The 22,683-nt window shown below is 45.2% G+C and overlaps 1 protein-coding gene across 1 annotated transcript in view; it reads right to left on the bottom strand.

Annotated features, from left to right (window-relative positions):
- BICDL1 (BICD family like cargo adaptor 1) overlaps positions 1-22,683 on the bottom strand; it is a 330,965-nt gene that overhangs the window by 177,772 nt on the left and 130,510 nt on the right. The window contains exon 2 of the mRNA XM_069215035.1: positions 10,039-10,254. Coding sequence (XP_069071136.1) covers positions 10,039-10,254 — 216 coding nt within the window. The remainder of the gene's footprint in view (positions 1-10,038; positions 10,255-22,683) is intronic.

Genomic DNA, 22,683 nt, shown 5'->3' with positions numbered 1-22,683 from the left:
CCACACCTTATCCAAGAGTGCAGACCCAAGCTCCCTTTCCGACTTTCCCACTCGTGTCGTAAAAGCAGCGGCTTAAGAGGCCTGCCCATTTATACCTGAGTACAGAAAGGAGATGGACTTTCCGCTTCTGCCCTCTTTATGAATTTTGTGAGAAGTACAAGTTCTTTCAGGGGCCAGGAAAAGCACTGGAATGCTTCCCTCATCGCTCACCACAATCTATGGTAGGATGCCTCCCCATCTCCCTCTGAATTCCTGGAGACATACAAATGTGCCCTCAGGGAACAGATCTCCCAGAACCTTAATACCTGCAGTAGTGACAAGGGATTTGGCTCTGGTTTCCATTGTGGGGGGGGGGGAGCAGTGGCTTCCCGATAGCAGGTAATAGTGGAGAATAAGGGATCTCGCAGTGAAAGCACGATGCTATATCCCATCAAGCACCAGACATCCCATTCACCCATCTGATGCCGCCCCTAGCTGATGGAGGTCTGTGACAGGTGGTAGACCGTAGTGAGGCAGGATGAACCAAAGTGCATTCTATGCACGCATGCACGAGTGAGGGTTGCAGATGTAGCCTATATTTAACAAATTGTGCTTGAGCCACCAGGTAGCTTGAGCCACCAGGTAGTAGACATAGGGGTCTTGGACTGATAGTCCTCCGTCCTTCATTGAGCGAGTGAGTATGAACCATTTCATACGGGGTTACCCTCTCCCCAGATCAAACATGTGAGCAAATTTCACAGCTGACAGAAGAATTCCATCAGAGGTTGCACAGGAATATTTGCAGAAAGATATAGAAATTGTGGTATGATTACCATCTTAATCAAGGGGATCAATATAGGGAGTGCAGCCACCTTTTAATATGAAGGGCAAAGTGTCCCAATGTTACTCTGTAATAGCTCCGTATCAGTTTGGGAACATCCCTAGCCAATGCAAACCCCAGTGGTGACAGGGGGCATCCCTGCCTTATGCCTCTCCCAACAGAGATCGGTCCTGAATGGTGTCTATTGATTCTGACCCTACCTGTTAGAAAGGTGTATTACAAGGTGATTCTCTTCAAGATCTGGGCTCGTAGGCCCATCGGAGGCAGGACCTCATGCACAAAGAGCCACTCCAGGGCATCAAAGGCTTTCTTGATGCCTAACAGCACCACCATCGCCAGCAGGGTGAGTTCCACCCGCCAAAGGACATTTGAGCACTCACCAGTGTGCAAAGGTTAAAGGCTGTGGATCTCTGCGGTATGAACCCAGCTTGGCCAGGTAACACCACAAATTGCATGAGAGGCCATAGGCATTGTGGAAGAAATTTCACAAAAATGTTATTATCTGTATTTACACACAAGCATTATATTTATTCATATTGCTGTACAAGGAATACATTCTGATATATCTGCATCAAATCTATAGGTAGATCAATGTAATAATAGTTACATATTCAAACAAACCTATGTATGTTGTGTGTATACATAGATTGTAGTTACGTGATTTTTAAATATTTCTTTTATTCTTTTTGTCTTTTATATCAAATATAATGTTGTGCAGTTCTATTATAGTTACTTTTCACTCTATTCATCAGGGTCAGACTGGCCTATAGGACAATCACGTAGTGTCTGACGGGCTGGTCTGACAGGTCAGTGTGTGGTCTGGGTTTTTTGGCTACGTGTGGGCCTGTTTAATTGTCTGATGGGCTGGTTTTTACTGTTGGTTTCTTTGATATTACCACAAACATTGTATGCAGCAAGTACAAATACATGCAGTCACCCATACCTTGCAAAAACATGTACAACGTGTCTATATAACTCTAAAATGTCTCTGATTTAACTGTCTAATCCGCAAATGGGGACCTCATTTATTTTGGTGCCCGGGCCTATTTTCTGCCTCAGTACCACATTGCTAATCCTATTTACATACTGTACTGTCGAGTACAGTATGTAAATATGAAAGGGGCAGACACATAAATGCAGACACTCATCTCCATATAGATTATCTAAATACAAGATGATTCTGAAGAGGGTAATGTGTAAACTTAAATGTTTTGTTATAGATATGGAGTAGCTTAATTTTTTATGCAAAGTGTTGTAAAATCTGCAAATTACGGCAAACTCTACGGTAAATGCACTAAATCCATGATTATGCAGTAAACACTGCAGTCACACAATCATAATAATCCAATTTCATGAAAGGTAGATAGAACCTAGATATTCTAATTCCAACCAGAGTCCATTGTTATGTGCAACTTTGAAGGAAACGTGTTTAATGGTAACCACCCCAAAATAAATATGTAATATAAAAAATACATACCTGCAACACGTTATATGTTCCAATATTGCGCTTCAGCGTTATGGAGACATTTACAAACCACTCACCCTTCAACCTCATTGTATATAATGTCAGCATAACCTCTCAATGATAATAATGAACCCTATTACAGATGCACGTTATGTATCCTGTCGTTCCCTATTTGCCTCTCTTGTTCTCTCTCTCTCTCTCTCTATATATATATATATATATATATATATATATATATATATATAGATGTGTGTGTGTGTGTTTATGCCTGGTGTGTGTGTGTACACATTAACAGAAATATATGTATGCCATGCTACTTAAAATAAATCTATTTAAATAACACATCACTTAGAACAAGTATACTAATACGCACAAAGATTACATTCCATGTTGTTACAACAGAGCAACTTAACTGACTTTAGAACACAATGCTTATTTGACAGATTTCACTCCATGATAATATTGTAGAAAAAATCTAAAGGAGACAATCCACATCTTAGTTATTGTGATGCAATCGGCTTAAACCCCTTGTGCTCTGAATACCGTTGAATACTCTTGTGAATTGTGGCCCTACCACACACTCAACAATGATAATGATAAAACATACAGTACTCTTGCATCTGCAGGTGTGTGTGTGTGGGGGGTATATTTCTATACATTATTAATCTTCAGACAGATCTAAGCTTTCCTTTCAGATGCATTAAAAATAGTTATGACAAGCTATTCTTTCAAAGATAGCAGTCAAAGTCTTGCCCACAATCAATGCTCCAATTTTTGGTTACAACAAAATGAATCCAAATATTACTGCAGAGGCTGGTCCTACCCTTCACCCCCCCCCCCGTGCTTAATCTGAGCCAAGTGTTGCTGGTGGGGACACTCAATCAATCAATCAATCAATCAATGACACTGGCATCATTTGTGGGGACAAGCACTTTTTTGTTTCTCATCAGAAATACAGAATGGGAAAAGAAAAAGGAAGAGAAAGACAGGAAAACATGACTATGGGAGAAGGCAAGAACCTGCAACAGTGAGACAAATGGGCAGAGAGGATCTGTCTAGTAGTGGATTAAAGTGACGTGAGGTGGATTCAAGACTATGCAGCCTTGTTATTCCGCGCGCTGACATTTGATGGCGCTGGCCACGGGTTTCTGAGCAGAGCTTCAGCACCAGCACTCCTCCTTTTACAAACTAAGCACTGCCTATCCCTGAAAAATATCAGCATGTCTAATTCCAATCCAAACCAATCATACCCACTGCACTGCGCGCCTGAGGGCTTCCAAGCACTGTACGTAAAGGTTAATTCATAGGAGTTAAAGAAAGAGTGCCCAAAGACTATTGAGAGCTTCTGTTATCTCGGAAAGTCCCCGGTGGGCAAATCCAAAGCACAAACACGTGGCTTTGCTTGTGAAATCAGGTTCCTGGAAGCAAGGCAAGACCGTAACCAGGTGGGAGCTCGGCCAAGAAGGAGACTGGTCAGTGAGTAAGTTCTGGGAATCAAGAAATGCTTGTGTCTGGGAAATGCGGGCAGAAGCATCAATATACTATGGAAGATTTCAGATATCCTAAAAGAACCATCACCTTTAGATGGCCGCTCAGATGTTTCTAGTGACCTTCAAAAACGTGAGGCCTGTGTAGAAGGGCCAGTTTGAAGGTCACTGGCTCCATTAGAGAATTATTGCACTGGTGACAAAAACTGGGCAAACTTATGTATATAATTTTTGCTGCCAGTGTTATATGGGATGGAGCAGACCGCATTGATGAGAGTCGTGAGGGTACTTGTACAAGAGGGCTGTGCATGGTTGTAGGTACACACAAATGAGGGTTGTGAGTTTATGTATACAAGAGAGTTCTCATTGCAGGTCGGGGTTGTGGGTGTATGTAAACAGATCTGTATGTACACTTAGATATGGGCTTTTAGTGTACATGTACAGGAGGTTGTAGGTGCATGTTAGTGGAATTGTGAGAGTACATAAGGAGAAGGGCTATTGGGACACATGGTTGTGGCTGGTGAGTATGTATACAGGAGGGCCATATGTGCTTGGCAGGGAGTATTGTAAGATGCACATATACAAGAGGACTGTAGGAGTGCATAGATGAGGGTTGTGAGTGAACATATACAGGAGGATTATAGGTGTATGATGTGGAGGGTTGTAAGAGTTCATATAATGGAAAGCTTTAGGGCAGGGATACTCAAAGTATGGCCCGGGGGCCACATTCAGCCCTCCTGACCTTTAATTGTGGCCCCTTGTGAACAGCAGCACTGGGCTACTGTTCACTTGACAACGCAGAAAAAATCAGAAAGCTGTGAAATCGGCATACTTTATTTACACTTTATCTAAGTGGCCTAGACAACTTATCTTTAGGAACACATTTAGTTTTAAAGATATCTTGCACTAGACATGTAAGAACATGATAAACTGTTAGCAAACTTCAAAAAAGTGTTTAAATGCATGAGCGTTTTACCTTACTTTGCGCCCCCCCTTGTGCCCACCTTCCATCACCCTCCTACTCTCGGCCTACTGGCACCAGTGCGGCCCTCGGGCATGCCACAGACAGTGTGTTGTGGCCCCCGGGGAAATGTTTGAGAGTACCCATGCTTTAGGGGAACATACATTAGGGTTGTGAAAGTATGACTACAGGAGGGTTGTAGGTGCCTGTCATTGAGGGTTGTGAAAGTATGACTACAGGAAGGTTGTAGGAGCCGGTCATTGAGGGTTGTGAAAGTATGACTATAGGAAGGTTGTAGGTGCCGGTCATTGAGCGTTGTGAGTGTTCATAGGAGAGTCATAGGTGCCTGTCGTTGAGGGTTGTGAGAGTACATATACAGGAGGGCTTTAGGGGCACATATATGAAGGTTGTGAGTGAGGGCTATAGGTGCATGACATGGAGTGTTGCAAGTGCAAATATACAGGAAGAGTGGAGGTGGGCATAGATGAGGGTTGTGAGGGCTCATAAACAGGACGATTGTAGGTGCCTGTCGTTGAGGGTTGTGAGAGTACATATACAGGTCAGATTTAGAGGCACACAGATGAAGGTTGTGAGTGAGGGCTATAAGTGCATGACAAGGAGTGTTGTAAGTGTAGGTATACAGTAAGTTTGTAATTGTGCGTAGGTGAGGCTTATGAGTGTACAGAGTTGTAGGTGCACAACAGGTACTTTTGTAAGTGTACGTATACTCGAGGTCTGTAGGTGCACATAGATGAAGTATATGAGTGTACATACACAGGAGAACTGTAGGTGTGTATAGCTGAGGGTTGTAAGTGTACATATACAGCAGGTGCATTTATGGGAGGGTCATAAGGTATCTATGCAGGAAGGATGTATGTGCCAATAAATGAGGGCTGTGTGTGCAGATATACAGGAGGGTTGTAGGTATGCACATATGGGGTTGTGAGTGTGCATATACACTGAGGGCTGTGGGTGTGCATAGATCAGAGTTGTGGGTGAACATATATTGGAGGATACTGGATGTAGCGTTGTCAGTGTGCATTTAGGTTCATAACATTTAGGGCATTGAGTGGACCCATACAGGAGGGCTATAGGTGCACAGCCCTATATTCCTTCTCTTTACCTCACTCTTGCAGGTTTGTTTCCATGTCTGTGTTCACTCTTTGTCGCTGTGTCCTCCATACTTACTCCTACTTGTTTATTTTCTGTCTCAAAGTCTGATGATGAAAAATAAGTCCAGGTCCCCGAAAATCAGTGCCTATGCCTTCCACCTGCAGCCACCGGCACAAATTAAGCACTGAAAATGGTTGCTTCCTTTGAAACATTTAAACTGGGACACACCTGATAACATAGATTTGCACCACAGAAACGGAATCATAGCGCCCTGATATGGAGCGAGGCAGCCACCCTTTGGTGCACGTGCAAGAAGGACGAAGGCACCCGTGCAGCGGGAGCACGTGCTGGAGCGCTGCATTGCACGTGCACATGTCGGGTTGGAAGCGCACATGCTAGCGAGCTGAAGTCGCCCAGAGATGGCCTGTACTTTTAAATGCGATTAACAGATGTTTCATTCAAGCGTTCACTCATCAGTCCATCACGTGGAGGAGGGTTGCAGGGGCACAGCCTGCTGTTTATAGCTGGTAAGTTAAGTGTGGGAGGGCACTTCTGCGGACTCCGATTTCCCAATTTCTTGGCATTCTCAAGGAATCCTGAAGACAAGATAAGGATTGTTGTCCGGGGAATGTGTGTTTATGATGATAAAAAACGACGCTAGATCACAAAACTATGCGCTCTGTGTGCAGTCTAGAGACACGCGTTTTATCATAGCTGATGTCCTTGCAAGGTTGACGGAAACAACAATATATAAAGAAGTTGAGTCACAGGATACCAGTAAGACAGCTCAGTTGGTTGAGCGCCTGCTGCAGTGATATGTGCGAAATATGGAGGGCAAAGGTCTGAATCTCTGCAGAGCTCACTGCACCGTTCATCCTTTCAGAGTGGATAAAACAATGTTACTAACTTGAGCATGAGCAAACCAGTGGCTTACACAGCAAAGAGCAATGTGTGCATATGTGTTTGGTAAACATGTAAAAGTAGGACACAGAAGTAACCAGCACGGGGCTCTTTCAAGGAGGGGCGACGACAACAATGTAACAGGAAGTGAAGGTTACACTGTTGTTAATAGAGACCATTCAAGGGGTCATCGGACTAACAAAGTAACAGAGGGAGAAGGGGAAACTGTTCCTAACAAATACAGTTTATTGGAGGGGACATCAAGGTAACACATGACAGTGGTAGAGGCGCGTGCTGCTACTAGTAGATACAATGCTTCCTCAAGAGGGAATCAGCAAACAATGTAAATACAGCCAGGAACACATTGTTGCTAACAAATCCGTAAAAATGTTAACAAGGTTCTATCCAAAGGGATTCAGCTAACTATATAAAAAAAAGTGATGTCCGTGTTGTTAACTGACATGGCTGTTTAGTAGCACAGGCTGGCAACAGTGCACTAACAGAGAAACAAGTTAGTCAGTCTGACACCAAAGCAAGAGTGTGAGCCGGAGGAGTGTTGTGTGAGCTCTTGATATAAGTGTCAGTCGGCCATCAAGGCAACAGTGTGAGCTGGAGGAGTGTGGTGTCAGCTCTTGAGAGAAGGGTCAGTCGGCCATCAAGGCAACAGCGTGAGCCAGAGAAGTATGGTGTGAGCTTTTGATATGTGTCAGTCGGCCATCAAGGCAACAGTGTGAGCCGGAGGAGTGTGGTGTGAGCTCTTGATATGTGTCAGTCAGCTATCAAGGCAACAGTGTGAGCCGGAGGCGTGTGGTGTGAGCTCTTGAGACAAGTGTCAGTCGGCCATCAAGGGAACAGCGTGAGCCGGAGGAGTGTGGTATGAGCTCATGATATAAGTGTCAGTTGGTCATTATGGCAACAGCGTGAGCCGGAGAGGTATGGTGTGAGCTTTTGAGACAAGTGTCAGTCGGCCATCAAAGGAACAGCGTGAGCCGGAGGAGTGTGGTGTGAGCTCTTGATGTAAGTGTCAGTCGGCCATCAAGGCAACAGCGTGAGCCGTAGAGGTATGGTGTGAGCTTTTGAGACAAGTGTCAGTCGGCCATTAAGGCAACAGCGTGAGCCGGAGGAGTGTGGTGTGAGCTCTAGAGACAAGTGTCAGTCGGCCATCAAGGCAACAGCGTGAGCCGGAGGAGTGTGGTGTGAGCTCTAGAGACAAGTGGCAGTCGCCATCAAGGCAACAGTGTGAGCTGGAGGAGTGTGGTGTGAGCTCTTGATATAAGTGTCAGTCGGCCACCAAGGCAACAGTGTGAGCCAGAGGAGTGCGGTGTGAGCTGTTGAGCGAGTGTCAGTCGGCCATCAAGGCAACAGCGTGAGCCGGAGGAGTGTGGTGTGAGCTCTTGATATAAGTGTCAGTCGGCCACCAAGGCAACAGTGTGAGCCGGAGGAGTGCGGTGTGAGCTGCTGAAACAAGTGTCAGTCGGCCACTAAGGCAACAGTATGAGCCGGAGGACTAGGGTGTGAGCTTTTGAGACAAGTGTCAGACACCAAAGCAAGAGTGTGAGCCAGAGTAGTATGGTGTGTGCTATTGAGTCAGGTGTCAGTCAACCACCAAGGCATCAGTGTGAGCCGGAGGAGTACGGTGTGAACTGTTGAGACAAGTGTCAGTCGGCCAACAAGACTACAGTGTGCCACAGAGCTTGGGAATACACTTATTAGTGGAGACAAGTCATTGGCAGTCAGACACCAAGGTAACAATTACACATGGAGCCCGGGAGTAGAGTGTTAGTAACTGAAACAAGGCCATATTAGTTGGGCACCAGGATAACAATGTGACACAGAGCCCAGAGGAGGCAGCAGTGTGATATAAAAGCAGAGAGTACAGTTATCAACAAATATTTGACAGTCAGACACCAAGATCACAGCGTGATGTAGAGCCCGCTAGTCCAGTAATACTAGAATATACAAACTTTTGTCAGTTAGGCAAGGGGATAACAATGTGACAGACAGCTGGGGCAGTACAGTGTTAGTAATGAAAAGAAGACTGTGTCAGTCAGACACCAAGGCAATAATGTGACAGGCCCGACAGAGTAAGGCATACCAACGAAAAGAAGCCTTGGGCAGATACACACTATCACGCAAACGTAGACCCAGATGTAGTGCTGTATTACTACCAGAGACAAGACACCAAAACAACAGTGTGGTATAAATCTACAAGTACATGTAGATCTACCAGAGGCAAGGCTGTCAGTCAGACACTAAGGCAACAATATGACAAGGAATTGAGGGATCGCGGTGTTACTAGCAGACAAAGCGCCAGACAAGAAAACACTAATGTAGCACAGAGGGTGGTCCTCCTAACAGTGCCAATGCTCTGTCAGTCAGAACCAAGACAGAGTGGCATAGATCTGAGGGAGTACGGTGTAAGTAATGGAGAGAACAGTAGAGAACATTATGAATCGCAAAATAAGGTTTAAACAGTCGGACACCAAGATCACAATGTAGGCGGGACTTAGGTCCTTGCTATGTATTCAGGACACAACTGAGCTACTAATGCAGTGGGGAGGGATGGGTTTTTGGGGGGGGGATTCAGAAATCCCAGGGATCCAATTTATGGACACGCACAGAAGGCTGTAAATTAGCAGATTCACTACAGCTTGATTGAACCCACAAACAGGGGTGTAGCTTGGTCAGTAAGATTGGGGGGTCGGGGGGTTGGGGGGGTGAGCTTCAGATTTTCCAACAATCATGCTGACATGTATAATCTTAAAATACAATACGTGACAAACTGGGCGCATGGGAGGGGCCGAAAAAGCAGTGGAAAGGGAGAGAAATGAATGTAGATTGGCGAGAGTACTAATTAAGAGAAAACACAATATGATGGAAAAGAACCAACATTTTTGAGGGAGGGAGAGAGTGAGTGTGCATTTTTGTCTGTGTGTATGCAAAAATCCCAGGTGAAATCCGACAGATACCTCACCATACCTGACTGAAAGCACCTGTACCTAACTACTCATCAGACAATACACTTATTGGGGGTTGTAAGACCCCAAACACCCCCACTGAAGCTACGCCCCTGCCCACAAATCTTGTCCCAAAGATGAAGAGAAGTTGGACCTCTCCTTGTGTGGCTACAGATGACCTCTCATCCATTGCATGGCTTCTGATACCCCCTTTTGCACACCACCCAAGTACATGTTGCTAAACGCCTTGTCACAAGCAACTAACTATGCCAACCATAATTTTCTCTGAAACACATTGAAAAATACCCAGTTCCTAAATGCCATTTACCACTCACCCTGTTAAGTTGGTCCATAAGTCTTTGGTTTTGTTCGGACAGGTCTTGGATGGCACGGGACTTCTCGCGGTCTGCCTCTCGGAGGTGGAGCTGCTGTTTCTCCAGTTCGTCCTGCAGCACCTTCACATCACTCTCCAGCTCGGACACCCGACCTTCCCACTCGCCTTCTCGGTTCTCAAACCGTCGACGCAGTTCGTGTTTCTCTTGTTCCAGATGCTGAGGAGGGGACAAAGGAAGACAACTGATAAAATTACTCAGCCATTCTCATCCATGCATCCTTGTCTGCTGACTCTCCACAACCAGAGACCAGCACACTGATCATCCCATCATCAACAGAGAGCACACGGAGAACAGACCAACTAAAAATCAATAAGAAAACTGACCACGAATTGTAGAGAAAAAAAACACAGAACAGAACATGGCTTCTTTCAAACAGCAAAAAACACTTTTTAATCCAAAGCAAACTAAACCAGTAGTCGCTGGTCCATAAGTACATCAACATATTTCCACCTGCACACTCACAGCCCCAGCTAGCCTGTCTCAAAACTCTGGAGGTATTGGATCATCTGGCATAGTCAATATCTGTTCTGGTTGGAACTGAGCTTGGCTCAGCCTTCTTCCTTTATTAACGGTGTTCCTGGCCACCTAGTAACCTGGGAAAGTCTGGTACCAATCAGAGCCTTTTGCACATAACTTGAACAATTTGCTCCAGACCTTACCCTTCTACCATTCTGAAAATCCCTGGAAGATAAAGGGACTATTTCCAGAGTAGCAGTTTCTGTCTAAAATTTAAAGTAAGATTTGGCTTCCCTTGGTAATCCCAAAGTAAGATAAATAATGGCATCATCCTTGTACATCAGTGGTGCTGGAACAATTGTTGGAGCTGGGGTGCTGCCATCAATGTTATATCACTGAACTGTAAAAAATCCAAACATCACACAAAGAACAAGTGCAGCAAATCAGCCACACTGACTCAGCATGCAAGTGGTAAGGGTGAGATATTTAGCTAGTCGTGCAATCTGGAACACACTGTTGCACATTTCTTAGATGCATTCTGCATGCTGTGGAAGTACACTGTCATTTAGAAATAGCACCTTCCCATTTAAATAGCAATACAATTCCCACTGAAGTGCAGTGTCACTGATAAAATGATGTAGTGCACAAATGATAGCTGGTGAAAATCATGTTTCAGCTAATGTTTATCATTGCACATCACCAAGTAAGTGTCTTGGGGCCAGATGTAGCAAGTCGGCAATTTGCGACTTGCAAATTGCGAGTCCCTGCGACTCGCAATTTGCAAGTCGCAAATTGCAATGCAGTACGGTGTCTCAGACACCGACTGCGACTCGCAATGGGGTCGCAATGACCCACCTCATGAATATTCATGAGGTGGGTCGCAAATTGCGGCCCCATTGCGAGTATAGGCACTCGCAAACATGGAGGCCTGCTGTCGTCAGCAGACCTCCATGTTTGCGACCTGCTTTTCAATAAAGCAGTTTTTTTTTTTTGAAGTGTAGCCCGTTTTCCTAACAGGAAAACGAGCTGCACTTCAAAAAAAACAAAACCTTTAGTTTCGGTTTTTTTTCAGGGCAGGGAGTGGTCCGTTGGACCACTCCCTGCCCTGAAAAAATATTTTGGGGTCCAGTCACAAACTGGAAGGGGTCCCCTGGGGACCCCTTCCAATTTGCGATTGGGTTACCATCCACTTGAAGTGGATGGTAACTGCGATGCCATGCGGTCGCAAATGGTATTGCATCCCAATGCGACTCGCAAATAGGAAGGGAACACCCCTTCCTATTTGCGAGTCTGAAATGCATTTTGCGAGTCGGTAACGACTCGCAAAATGCATTTCTGCATTGGGATACGCGTTTAGCGAGTCGCAAACTGCAAATGTTGCCGTTTGCGACTCGCTAAACGTTTGCTACATCTGGCCCTTGATTCGTTTTGATCCTATTAAAATCTTTGTTTCCATCATACTTCAGAATTTTAAAAAAATTTGATTCATTTGTGCTTTCCTACCTGCTGATATGTTTGGAAACATTTGTACAGTTCATGCAGAGGTATTTAAATGTTATTGTGTGTTAGAAAAAACATTGATATACTACAGCCTTTCCTTTCACACTCTGTACCCCAGCAAGAGTGTCAGATAGTTCACTTTACAAAATCCTTCGACTTTGCAGTCAGTGAAAGGACAGTAAATAATCTACATGCTAAAAGAGTAAGCAGCAATTTGTCAGAAAACATAGCCTAACATGTGACCTCTTTCTTTAAATGCCTAGCAAATGTGACAAGATAAAAACAAAATGTAAAGGCATCTTTATTACTCATTCGCCTTCTGAACTTCAGCATGTTTATTCTGGATGTGCTGTAGCACCCTCAGCACCCCTACTACCAGTGCATATACTGTACACCATCCCAAAATGTGAACAGTATTCTTTGCGGCTGCCTTGAGAGGAACAGTACTGTGCTGGCTTCGCTTTCCCTCTAGGCCATAACTCGGTCTCGATTCTGAAGAAGCCTGTCCAGATTTGGAAAAAGAAGCAGCTAAACTGCAAAATGTAGGATGTGGGGCAGGTACTTGATCAGGAAGACTAAGATCAAGGCCCAGCATGGAGTTTGTCTCTGGGGAAAGAGAGCCTTCAAGGAGCCAGAAGTATCAGGAGGCTGGCACAGGAATCACGTGTATTACCAAAGGCCGGGATTTCAGGATGTGCAGGCACGTGTTCCTGGACTACGAGTGTGGTGATGCAAGCGTGCACTGCCTCTGACCCAGTGGGAGCCATTTTAAGGTTTTACAGTTTAATGGGGCCCTGAGAATGAGCATATTGTGGGAATCCCCTTTCATGACATTTAAACTTAATACATTTTATGACCTACACAGACATAGAAGAAAGACTGAAATGTCAGCCGGCATGTGTAGAAGTAAGGCTAGAATGGCAGCTGTGAGGAAGTTGTGCTTATTTTTTTCTTTCTTCAAAAATATGGGGCATATTTCAACTTTGTTGTAATGATAACATTTATAAATAATCAGAAACAGCAGATCAGACGAGGTTATACAGATTGTACAGATTGTCAGGGAGCATGAAGGGCATCTATCCTATCCTCTTTGCTGAATACATCTTACGGGCTCAGGCAACAATCTCTCATGTTACAAAGATCTTATAGGCTCGGGCACTCAGGGATATCCCAAAGGTAAGTATTCAGAGCTCACAAGCTAACATCGCATAAATAGGAAATATCCATAACGTTACATGACTCTCACAGGTTTGGGTTATGGAAAGAGCACCAGCCTTTAGATCGCACATTTCTTACACGCCCATGCAGCAATCCCTCGTTAGAGGGATTTTACAGCTCATGACTCACCATTTTTCCTAAGGCTACAGATGTAAGATCAAACAAACCACTCTGTGTCTGCATTTCTAACCCATAGATGGCATGTTTTCCTGCCTGTGCTCCTGCCAGTGTCCATCTCCTAGAGGAGTTGATAGATGCCCCTGACACCAGAGGTGAGGGTTTTATAACGGCAAAACAACAGTTGCAGTGCTCCCGCAGTGCCATTCCCACCACCGTTTGACAACATAGGCTGAGCCACATAGCTTCCTATTTCCCTACAGTAACTCCAGGCCCAATCCACCCCCCTGTTTGGAGCACAATCCGTAAGGAGCACAAGAGCCATGAAAACCTTAACACGCACAATAAATGCAATGGGACCTCACCCTTAATAAAACAGGTACAAATCCAAATTTTGTGAAACATCATACAGATTAGGACTACATAAAACATTACCCATACCACTTTGACTGGAGCAACTATGAGTGTAGTATGCCTAATTGTTTTTATTTTTCACAGTTGTTTAATTATGTTTATCCTTTAGGTATTATTCTTCATTTGTATAAATATTGTGAGGTCATGATCATTGCAGTTGGTGCACCCCATGCTGTGCGCCCCACCCTCCAGAGGCAGCCAGCCCCTGATGCGCTCAGCTTTCAGCCTCTGGGAAGCCCCCTGCAATCATCTGACCACAGGCAGCCAACAGCAGCAGCACACAACCTTCTACCTTCAGCTCCTCTGGCCAGGCTCTGGGGCCAACTCCCCTTGGGCAGCAGCCTCAGCTGCGTACAGCCTTCAGCCATGCGCAGCAGGCATTGAGGCTGGGCCCAGACTGCGGGAAGGCCCCATCACGTGCAGCAAACCCCCGTTTCTGCCCACTGTCCAAGCACAGCAGAAGTGCTAGGAGTTGGTACCTCCCAAACAGTTTAGACTCACTGCCAGTTTTTAGAAAGACAATCTTTCATGACCCACCTAGCTTTAATGGACTTGAGATGGTGACATTTTTCAATGTAATAACCCCAATTGTTTGTAAACTTCACAACTTTGACCATGCCATTTGATATCGGACTGTGGCCAAGATATTTATCTGCCCATCAGAGTGGCAGATGGTGAAAAGCACTGGACTCTGGAGCTGGAACACTTGTTAGATTGGGCTGCTGGTCTGAGGCATCCTTTCACTAAATCACAGCGCTTGTGAAAATTCTTGGTGTTGGTAGTAGTGATTTTTGCATTTTGTACTCCATGTTATAAATAAATACAAATATATGTATATATATATATATATATATATATATATATATATATATATATATATATATATATATTTTTTTTTTTAGGGAGGTTAAGTGGTTTACCCAGAATCGAAGGATGTTGAGCCAATGCCGGGAATCTAAGCTGGTTCCCCAGATCCAAAGTCAGCAGCTCTGGCAGTCAGGCCACATTCATATTTATTTATTAATTTATGGGTGAAAGTCAAGACAAGTGGTATGGTTGTGTATTATCATGTACACTGAGCACATTCTCTGCTGAAGTGACAAACAACAGCAACAGATTCTCAAAGGTTCACCTGGGGTCTTGCTTGGGAATACTTGCAGGGGTTTGTTTTAACCTGGATTCAGGGACATTGTTTAGTACCTTTGCACTGGTGCACAAAAAGGGATAATAATTTTAAATATGACTCACATATAGACCCATCATAAATCAGCTCATGACTCACCTGTGGGTCCCAACCCACTGTTTTGGAAATGCTGCTCTAAGGGGCAGATATCAGTAAAGCGGCGCTGCTCACAGTGCAGCTCCACTTTCCTTGTGCCCCTCTACCGCCACCATGTGTGCGCTGTATTTAAAATATGGCGCACCATGGCACAGGGTAGGGGGCAATAGTGTAATTTGTTTGATGCTATTGATGTACTCTGCAGGAGTAGTGCCAAAAGTTTGGCGCTACTCCTGCAGAGTACCTAAGGGCCCATTATAAATAGTGGAAGGCCCTTTTAACGCCGGCTCTGATCAGACATTAAAAGTGCCACACAAATGGTGCAAGGACATCTCCTAGATTTTCCTTGTGCCTTTTGTTCGCCCCCCGCCAATGGTGGAAAGCCCCCCTTGCATACATTATGCCTGGCGCAGGCATAATGTGGCGCAAGGGTTTACAAAGTTGCGCAATGCATGCATTGAGCCACTTCGTAAATACAGTGCGGGGAAAATGCCACTTTAGCGTAAAAAAAATAACGCTATGTTGGCGCTAAGGTCTCTTTAATCAGCCCTTAAGTTCTTTAGTTTTTTAAAAATATTTGCAGGCTCAGTGAATCTTAATTTTGATTTGGGAATCCTATGGACCAGAAGGGTGCAGAGGAGTGTGGGGATACACCAATTCAGCATGGATCTATGAATCCTGTAATAATTTGTTTTGTATTTTTAAGGCAATGCTTGAGGGGGCTTTAAAGACCTCCCTATCCCCCCAACCCCACCCACCCCACAAGGGGCCTAGGGGTCAGGGTAGGTTCACCCTGGCCCCTTCTTCACATTTACTTTTTATTTTTCCCAACGCATTGCTCAATGTTTATGTGAAAGCAGGTCAATCAGAACTTGGCAGGTTCACAAATCCACAATAAATGGAGATTAACATCCCTACTCCAGTACCATGGCTTTCCCAAAAACATAAAACATCCCTTAAAATATACAGTCTTGGTAGGGGTTGAAATAGATTTAGCGTTAAGGGGAGTTTCATGGTTTTGGGGGTGATTTTGTTTTATCGGTTTATGTTTTTTTTAGGATTTCGGATGTGTTTTTGTATAGGGTAAATAGGAGTTAAGGGGGGGTGTTTTTTGTATAAAGTTGTACATTTTTAGGGTTCTGGTTTAGTAGATTTTTCGTGGGTAAAGTGTTTTTAGGCTTCAGGGTGAAGGGGGGGTCTTTTGGTATTAAGTTTTATGTTTTTTTAGGCTTCAGGATTTTTCCTGGGCTAACTGGATTGTTAGGGCTCAAGGAAAAGTAGAGAAGAAGAGTTTTGAGAGTTCAGCAATATTATAATTTAACAACCTAAAAAATAATATGAATAAAGATATTATTGCTATTATTTTCTCATTATTAGTATTTGTATTATTTTTTATGAATACTATTTGTGTAGTTATTATTTACGTTTATTACAGGATTCAGAAAACAAAGCTACCCCTTGGGTTACACATAACTTACAGGATCAGGAATATGATAGCCAAGCTTTTCCTTGTGTTAGCAGATCTCAGAGACTCACGCCTTGGCGGCAGAGCCACTACACTCCATAACCTTCTCCCACAACCGCCACACACCACCGCCTCTGCACGCCGTAACATTCCGCAACAAGCCCTGCACACTATGGCATTGCTCCACAAACCCTGAAGACCAATACTTTCTAGTACAACCCTGCACACCATAACAATAACATTTCCCCACAACCCTGCACACTATGGCTTTCTCCCACAACCCCTGCACCCCCTAACATTCTCCCACAACCGCCACACACCACCGCCTCTGCACGCCATAACATTCCGTAACAAGCCCTGCACACTATAGCATTGCTCCACAAACCCTGCAGACCAATACTTTCTACTACAACCCTGCACACCATAACAATAACACTTCCCCACAACCCTGCACACATGCACACTATGGCTTTCTCCCACAACCCCTGCACCCCCTAACATTCTCCCACAACCGCCACACACCACCGCCTCTGCACGCCGTAACATTCCGCAACAAACCCTGCACACTATAGCATTGCTCCACAAACCCAGCAGACCAATACCTTCTACTACAACCCTGCACACCATAACAATAACACTTCCCCACAACCCTGCACACATGCACACTATGGCTTTCTCCCACAACCCCTGCACCCCCCTAACATTCTCCCACAACTACTAAACACACATTACATTCTCTGACAACCTGTGCATACCATAGCATTCTCACACAGCCCATGCACTCCATAATGTTCACCCACAATCCCTGCACAACAACAGAACATCCCTCCACAACCACTTCACCCCATAACATTCTCCTGCAGACCCCGTACCTCATATCATTCGGCCACAACCACTGCACACCATAACATATTCCCATGGACCCTTTACAACATTCTTCCACAGTCTTGCACACCTTAACGTTCTCCCACAACCTGAACACCTTTAACATTCTCTAACAATCTGTGCACATAATAACATTCTTGCACAACCCGTACACACCATAACATTTTCGCACAACCCCTGCATCCCATAATGTTTACCCAAGCACACCAAAACATTCTCCCACAACCCCCACAAACCATAAAGTTCCCCCAAAAGCCCCTGCAGCCTATAACAGTCTTGCACAACCCCTGCACCCCATAATGTTCTTCCACAACCCCAGCACACTGCAACATGTTCCCACAACCCTTGCACTCCATACTGTTCCCCCTAAGTCCCTGCATGTCATAACATTCCTCCACAACACATTTACACCATAACATTCTCCCACGGCCCTTGCACAGCATTACATTCTCCCACAGCCCTTGCACAGCATTACATCCCCCCACAATCCTGAACACCGTGCAAATAACATCCCCCACTACCCTGCAGACATAACATTCTCCGACAACCCTTTCGGAAAAGAAAATTCTTGCACAACCCCAGCATTCCATAGTGTACTCCCACAACCCTTGCAGAAAATAACATTAGCCAACAACCACTGCACAGCACAACATCGAACAAAGCTCCTGCTTCCCATAACATTCCTCAACAAACAACCTTTGCATACATAACATTCTCTCACAACCCCTACACTCTGTAACATTCCCCGAGGGCCGGCTTGAGTGCTGGTGGTGCCTGGTGCAACAATCTTTTTTGGTGCCTCTCCACCTGCATGACTTCGTTCTCCACTACCAACCCCCAACAGTGCCCCTTACCTCTCCATAGCCCCCTCTGCCATGCATTCCATTTGGTTTATACTGTTAGTCCTACCACTTAATGGTGTCAGAGCACTTTACATCACACACGCATTATACAGAGACAATTAATCATACATGTGTAAATCAGTCTATCGGAAATGTTACATAAAACAATGAGGATTACAACGTGTAGGAATCACGTCATCTATTCTAGCAAGCAGAATAATTTAAGACTATTTGGTTGGAGAAGTACAAACTCTGTATTTAAAACGTACCACAGTGGTTGTGGTTGGGGTTGGCTTTACTAATAAGAATGTATTTCTAACCAATGTAACTCTTTTTTTTAGCAACATTGGGATAATGAAAGACTTGGGAAAACATGGTTCCAACTGTTTTGCAGTTTGCGTGCAGCTCTTTAACGACATTTCATAGGTCACTGTGCTATATTAGGATTATAATTTTTGCACTGCAGGTAACAAGATGGCCTCTGTGACAAAAGCAGTAACCCACTGAGCCAGACACATAAAATACAGTTCTGTGATCGGCATGACCCACGTTCTTTGCAGCAGTCTATCAACTCTCTGAGCTACTTTATGATGAGTCAGAACTGCCACTAGACCAAAATCATCTGCCCCAGCAGGAACATTAATCACAAGATTTATTTTGACATTTTTATTGTTGTCTGAAAACTATTGGGCACATAAGGAGCTCTGCAGCAGGTGCTTTTTAAATTACTGTTATTTCTAAACACAGCGCTCCCCCCCCAACCCCTCAGGGTGCAGCTGCACCAGTCGCAAACCCTGAAACCCATATCATTTTGCCACAACCCTGCACACCATAACATTCCGCACAACCCTTGCACACCATAACATTCCCCACAACACTTGCACACCATAACATTCCCCTCAACCATTGCACGCCATAAAATTCCCCACAACCCTTGCAGACCATAACATTCTGCACAACCATTGCACACCATAAAATTCCCCACAACCTTGCAGATCATAACATTCCCCACAACCCTTGCACACCATAACATTCCGCACAACCCTTGCACACCATAACATTCCCCAAAACCCCTACCTACTATTACATCTTTCCACAACCCTGCACACCATAACATTTTCCAATAAGCTGATGCACACCATAACATTGACACACACCCCCTGCAAACCATAACATTCTCCCACAACCCATGTACACCATAACATTGACACACACCCCCTCCAAACCATAACATTCTCCCACAACCCGTGCACATAATACCATTGAAGCACAACCCCTGCAAACCATAACATTTACCCACAAACTGTGCACACCATAAGATTGAAGCACAACCTCTGCAAACTATAACATTTACCCACAAACTGTGCACACCGTAACATTCTCCTACAAACCACGCACATCATAATATTTTCCCACAACCCCTGAGCACAAATCTTTCTCCCCCAACACCAGCATCCCATAACATTTTCCCACATCTGCACACCATAAATGTTTTATACAATCCCTGCACACCATAACATTCTTGCACAACTCGATGCACAAACTCATTCTTCCACTCCCGCTGCATAACTTAAGGCTCTCCAACATTTCATGCAGAGAGTCGCACTCCCATTCAATGCTTGCACAGTGCAGGTGTGTCTCACAGCATCGTAATAATCTCACACTCTGCAAACTTTCCATTCACCAGCGCCCATCTACCTAGAGCAATCTCAGAGTCATGTGCATCCGACTGCCTACCTCTGAGCCACCCACCCCAGGAAATCTGCATACCAGAAAGAACAACGTATAGCTCCTTCACCATGCAGAAAACTAACACCCAGGCCTTACAATGTACAGCCTTTAAATAACTGCCCCAAAGGAACTCAACTAAATGACTGCATCCGACAGAGTGTGCCACAGGGCACCCTGCTCAAAGCCTTTCCTTGCAACCGTTAGTACTTCGCATTTGAATTCCAGAAGCTTTATTCGGTATAAAAAAATTCATCCATTACAACACATAGGGGGTCATTCTGACCCTGGCGGTCCATGACCGCCATGGCGGAGGGTGGCGGAAGCACCCCCAACAGGCTGGCGGTGCTTCCTGGGCGATTCTGACCGCGGCGGTAAAGCCGCGGTCAGAAAAGGGGAGCCGGCGGTTTCCCGCCGGTTTCCCGCTGGCCCAGGGAATCCGCCATGGCGGCGCTGCTTGCAGCACCGCCATGGGGATTCCGACCGCCTTCCCGCCAGCCTGTTTCTGGCGGTGTCCACCGCCAGAACCAGGATGGCGGGAACGGGTGCCGTTGGGCCCCTAGGGGCCCCTGCACTGCCCATGCTACTGGCATGGGCAGTGCAGGGGCCCCCTAACAGGGCCCCACAAAGATTTTCACTGTCTGCTGTGCAGACAGTGAAAATCACGACGGGTGCCACTGCACCCGTCGCACCCCTGCAACTCCGCCGGCTCCATTCCGAGCCGGCTTCATTGTTGAAGGGGCTTTCCCACTGGGCCGGCCGGCGGTCTTCTGGCGGTCGCCAGCCGGCCCAGCGGGAAAGCCGGAATGGCCGCCGCGGTCTTTTGACCGCGGAGCGGTCTTTCGGCTGGAACCGCTTGGCGGGCGGTGACCGCCGACCGCCACGGTCAGAATGACCTCCATAATCACCAAAACATTGCAAAAATACCAATAAAAACCATGTATAATAAAAGCACCCATCATAAAAACATGTACATATAAATATATATATATATATATATAAAAATAAAAAACAGAAGAAGATAAAAACCTCATTCATAAAAACTGAAAAAAATAAATGAAATCATTCTAAAAATTCTACATTTTTGCGCCAAGTAGTAGCTCCCTTCAGGAATTATCCCAGGCCCTTCCATACCAGTACATCTGAGGCCATTTGCAGCCACATGAAAGCAAGACGGTATTGCACAAAACCCTTGGGCCTAAGGAGCGGTAGTAGAAATCGGATTCTAAATGGTGCATAAAAGACACAAAACAGTGTAAAATGGATCAAGGTCTGATGGGACACCCCATCACAGGGGCAGGGTCTAATACATTTCTCCCCATACTGACCTAGGGGGAAGCACAAATTACTTCTAATGATCCCCAAGCAAAATCGAGTTATGAGAGACCTTTCCCTCACATCCTTGATTTCTGAGAGATATCGCTCAGGACCCACCCACATCTTTAGCATAGTAAATTCCCTGATCGATTTTTTCTTTAAAGCCTCCCCCTCCCTCTTGGTCTCCTGGATTCTCTGAAAGTTATCCTTAACCCATTTCTTATCGGAGCTAGTCAGGTCCTCGGGATAATCAAACAATTCAGGCCGCCCCAGGTCATGTGCCATCTTCCTTATGTGCGACAGCCAGGGAATATGCTTTACATTGTTGCAGGCCAAACAATCCCTTAGGATATCCCTATTAAGAGAGGCATGTTCGTTACTCCAAACTGAAATCCATAACAAAAGGGGAGCCAGCTGGGTAGTGTCCTGTACATACTCAAGGTCCAGTTCCAGGTGAAGGCAAAATCCAGGAATATTTTGTCCAACACCCAGAAGCCTTCTACAGAAACGATTTTCTTCCACCATAAGGGCTCGGGTATCCCTAAACCCCCAAAGTGCTGAACCATACAGAAGGACAGGTAGGCATTTCCGCCTAAAGATTTCAAGCAGGGGTTTGATAGGTTTGCTACCTACCCTAGCCGCAAAGTCAAAGGTTGCACCAACTGTTGCATGAAAAAGCACAATCCTTCTAGCAATACAGGGTTTCCAAGATCCTTTCTCATCAAAAATGACCCCTAAGTATGGGAACTCATGGACTCTGCTAATAACTTGATCCTCCACCCTTAGCTCCCCCACCCTACTCATAGGTTTACCACAAACCATAAAGTGCGACTTCTTAAAATTGACCTCCAGTCCCAAAGCTGACATAAAGACAACATAAGCTCTAACTAATTCTCGGAGACCATTCATCGTGCGGGCCATAAGGACTGCGTCATCCTTATACGTCAGCACAGGGATATCAATACCCTTCACCTTCGGGACATCCCTGCAGTGTTCCATCAGAAAATCTGACAGTCCATTTGTGTATAGAAGGAACAAGGTAGGGGCCAAGACACACCCCTGGCGCACACCCCTTGAAAGCTTGAAAGCCTCCGAGCATTCCCCATTTGGGCCCACCCTCACGTTTGCAACTGTCCCTGAATGGAGATATCGGAGAAGCTCTACAATATTAGGGTCCAACCCTGACTGAATTAGCCTCTGCCATAATAAAGACCGGTTCACTTTATCAAAAGCACAGCTAAGGTCCATAAAAGCAAGATAAAGGGTACCTTTCCTGGCCTGCGTGTATTTGTTGATTATCATCAGTAAATTGAGACATTGTTCTTGCGTGCCGAGGCCTTTCCTGAAGCCATACTGTTCCAGAC

This window comes from Pleurodeles waltl, chromosome 11 (genome assembly GCF_031143425.1).
Source record: "Pleurodeles waltl isolate 20211129_DDA chromosome 11, aPleWal1.hap1.20221129, whole genome shotgun sequence".
In the NCBI taxonomy this organism is placed as follows: domain Eukaryota; kingdom Metazoa; phylum Chordata; class Amphibia; order Caudata; family Salamandridae; genus Pleurodeles; species Pleurodeles waltl.
Note: the sequence above shows the minus strand (reverse complement) of the source record. Positions and strands in the feature narration are given on the sequence as shown.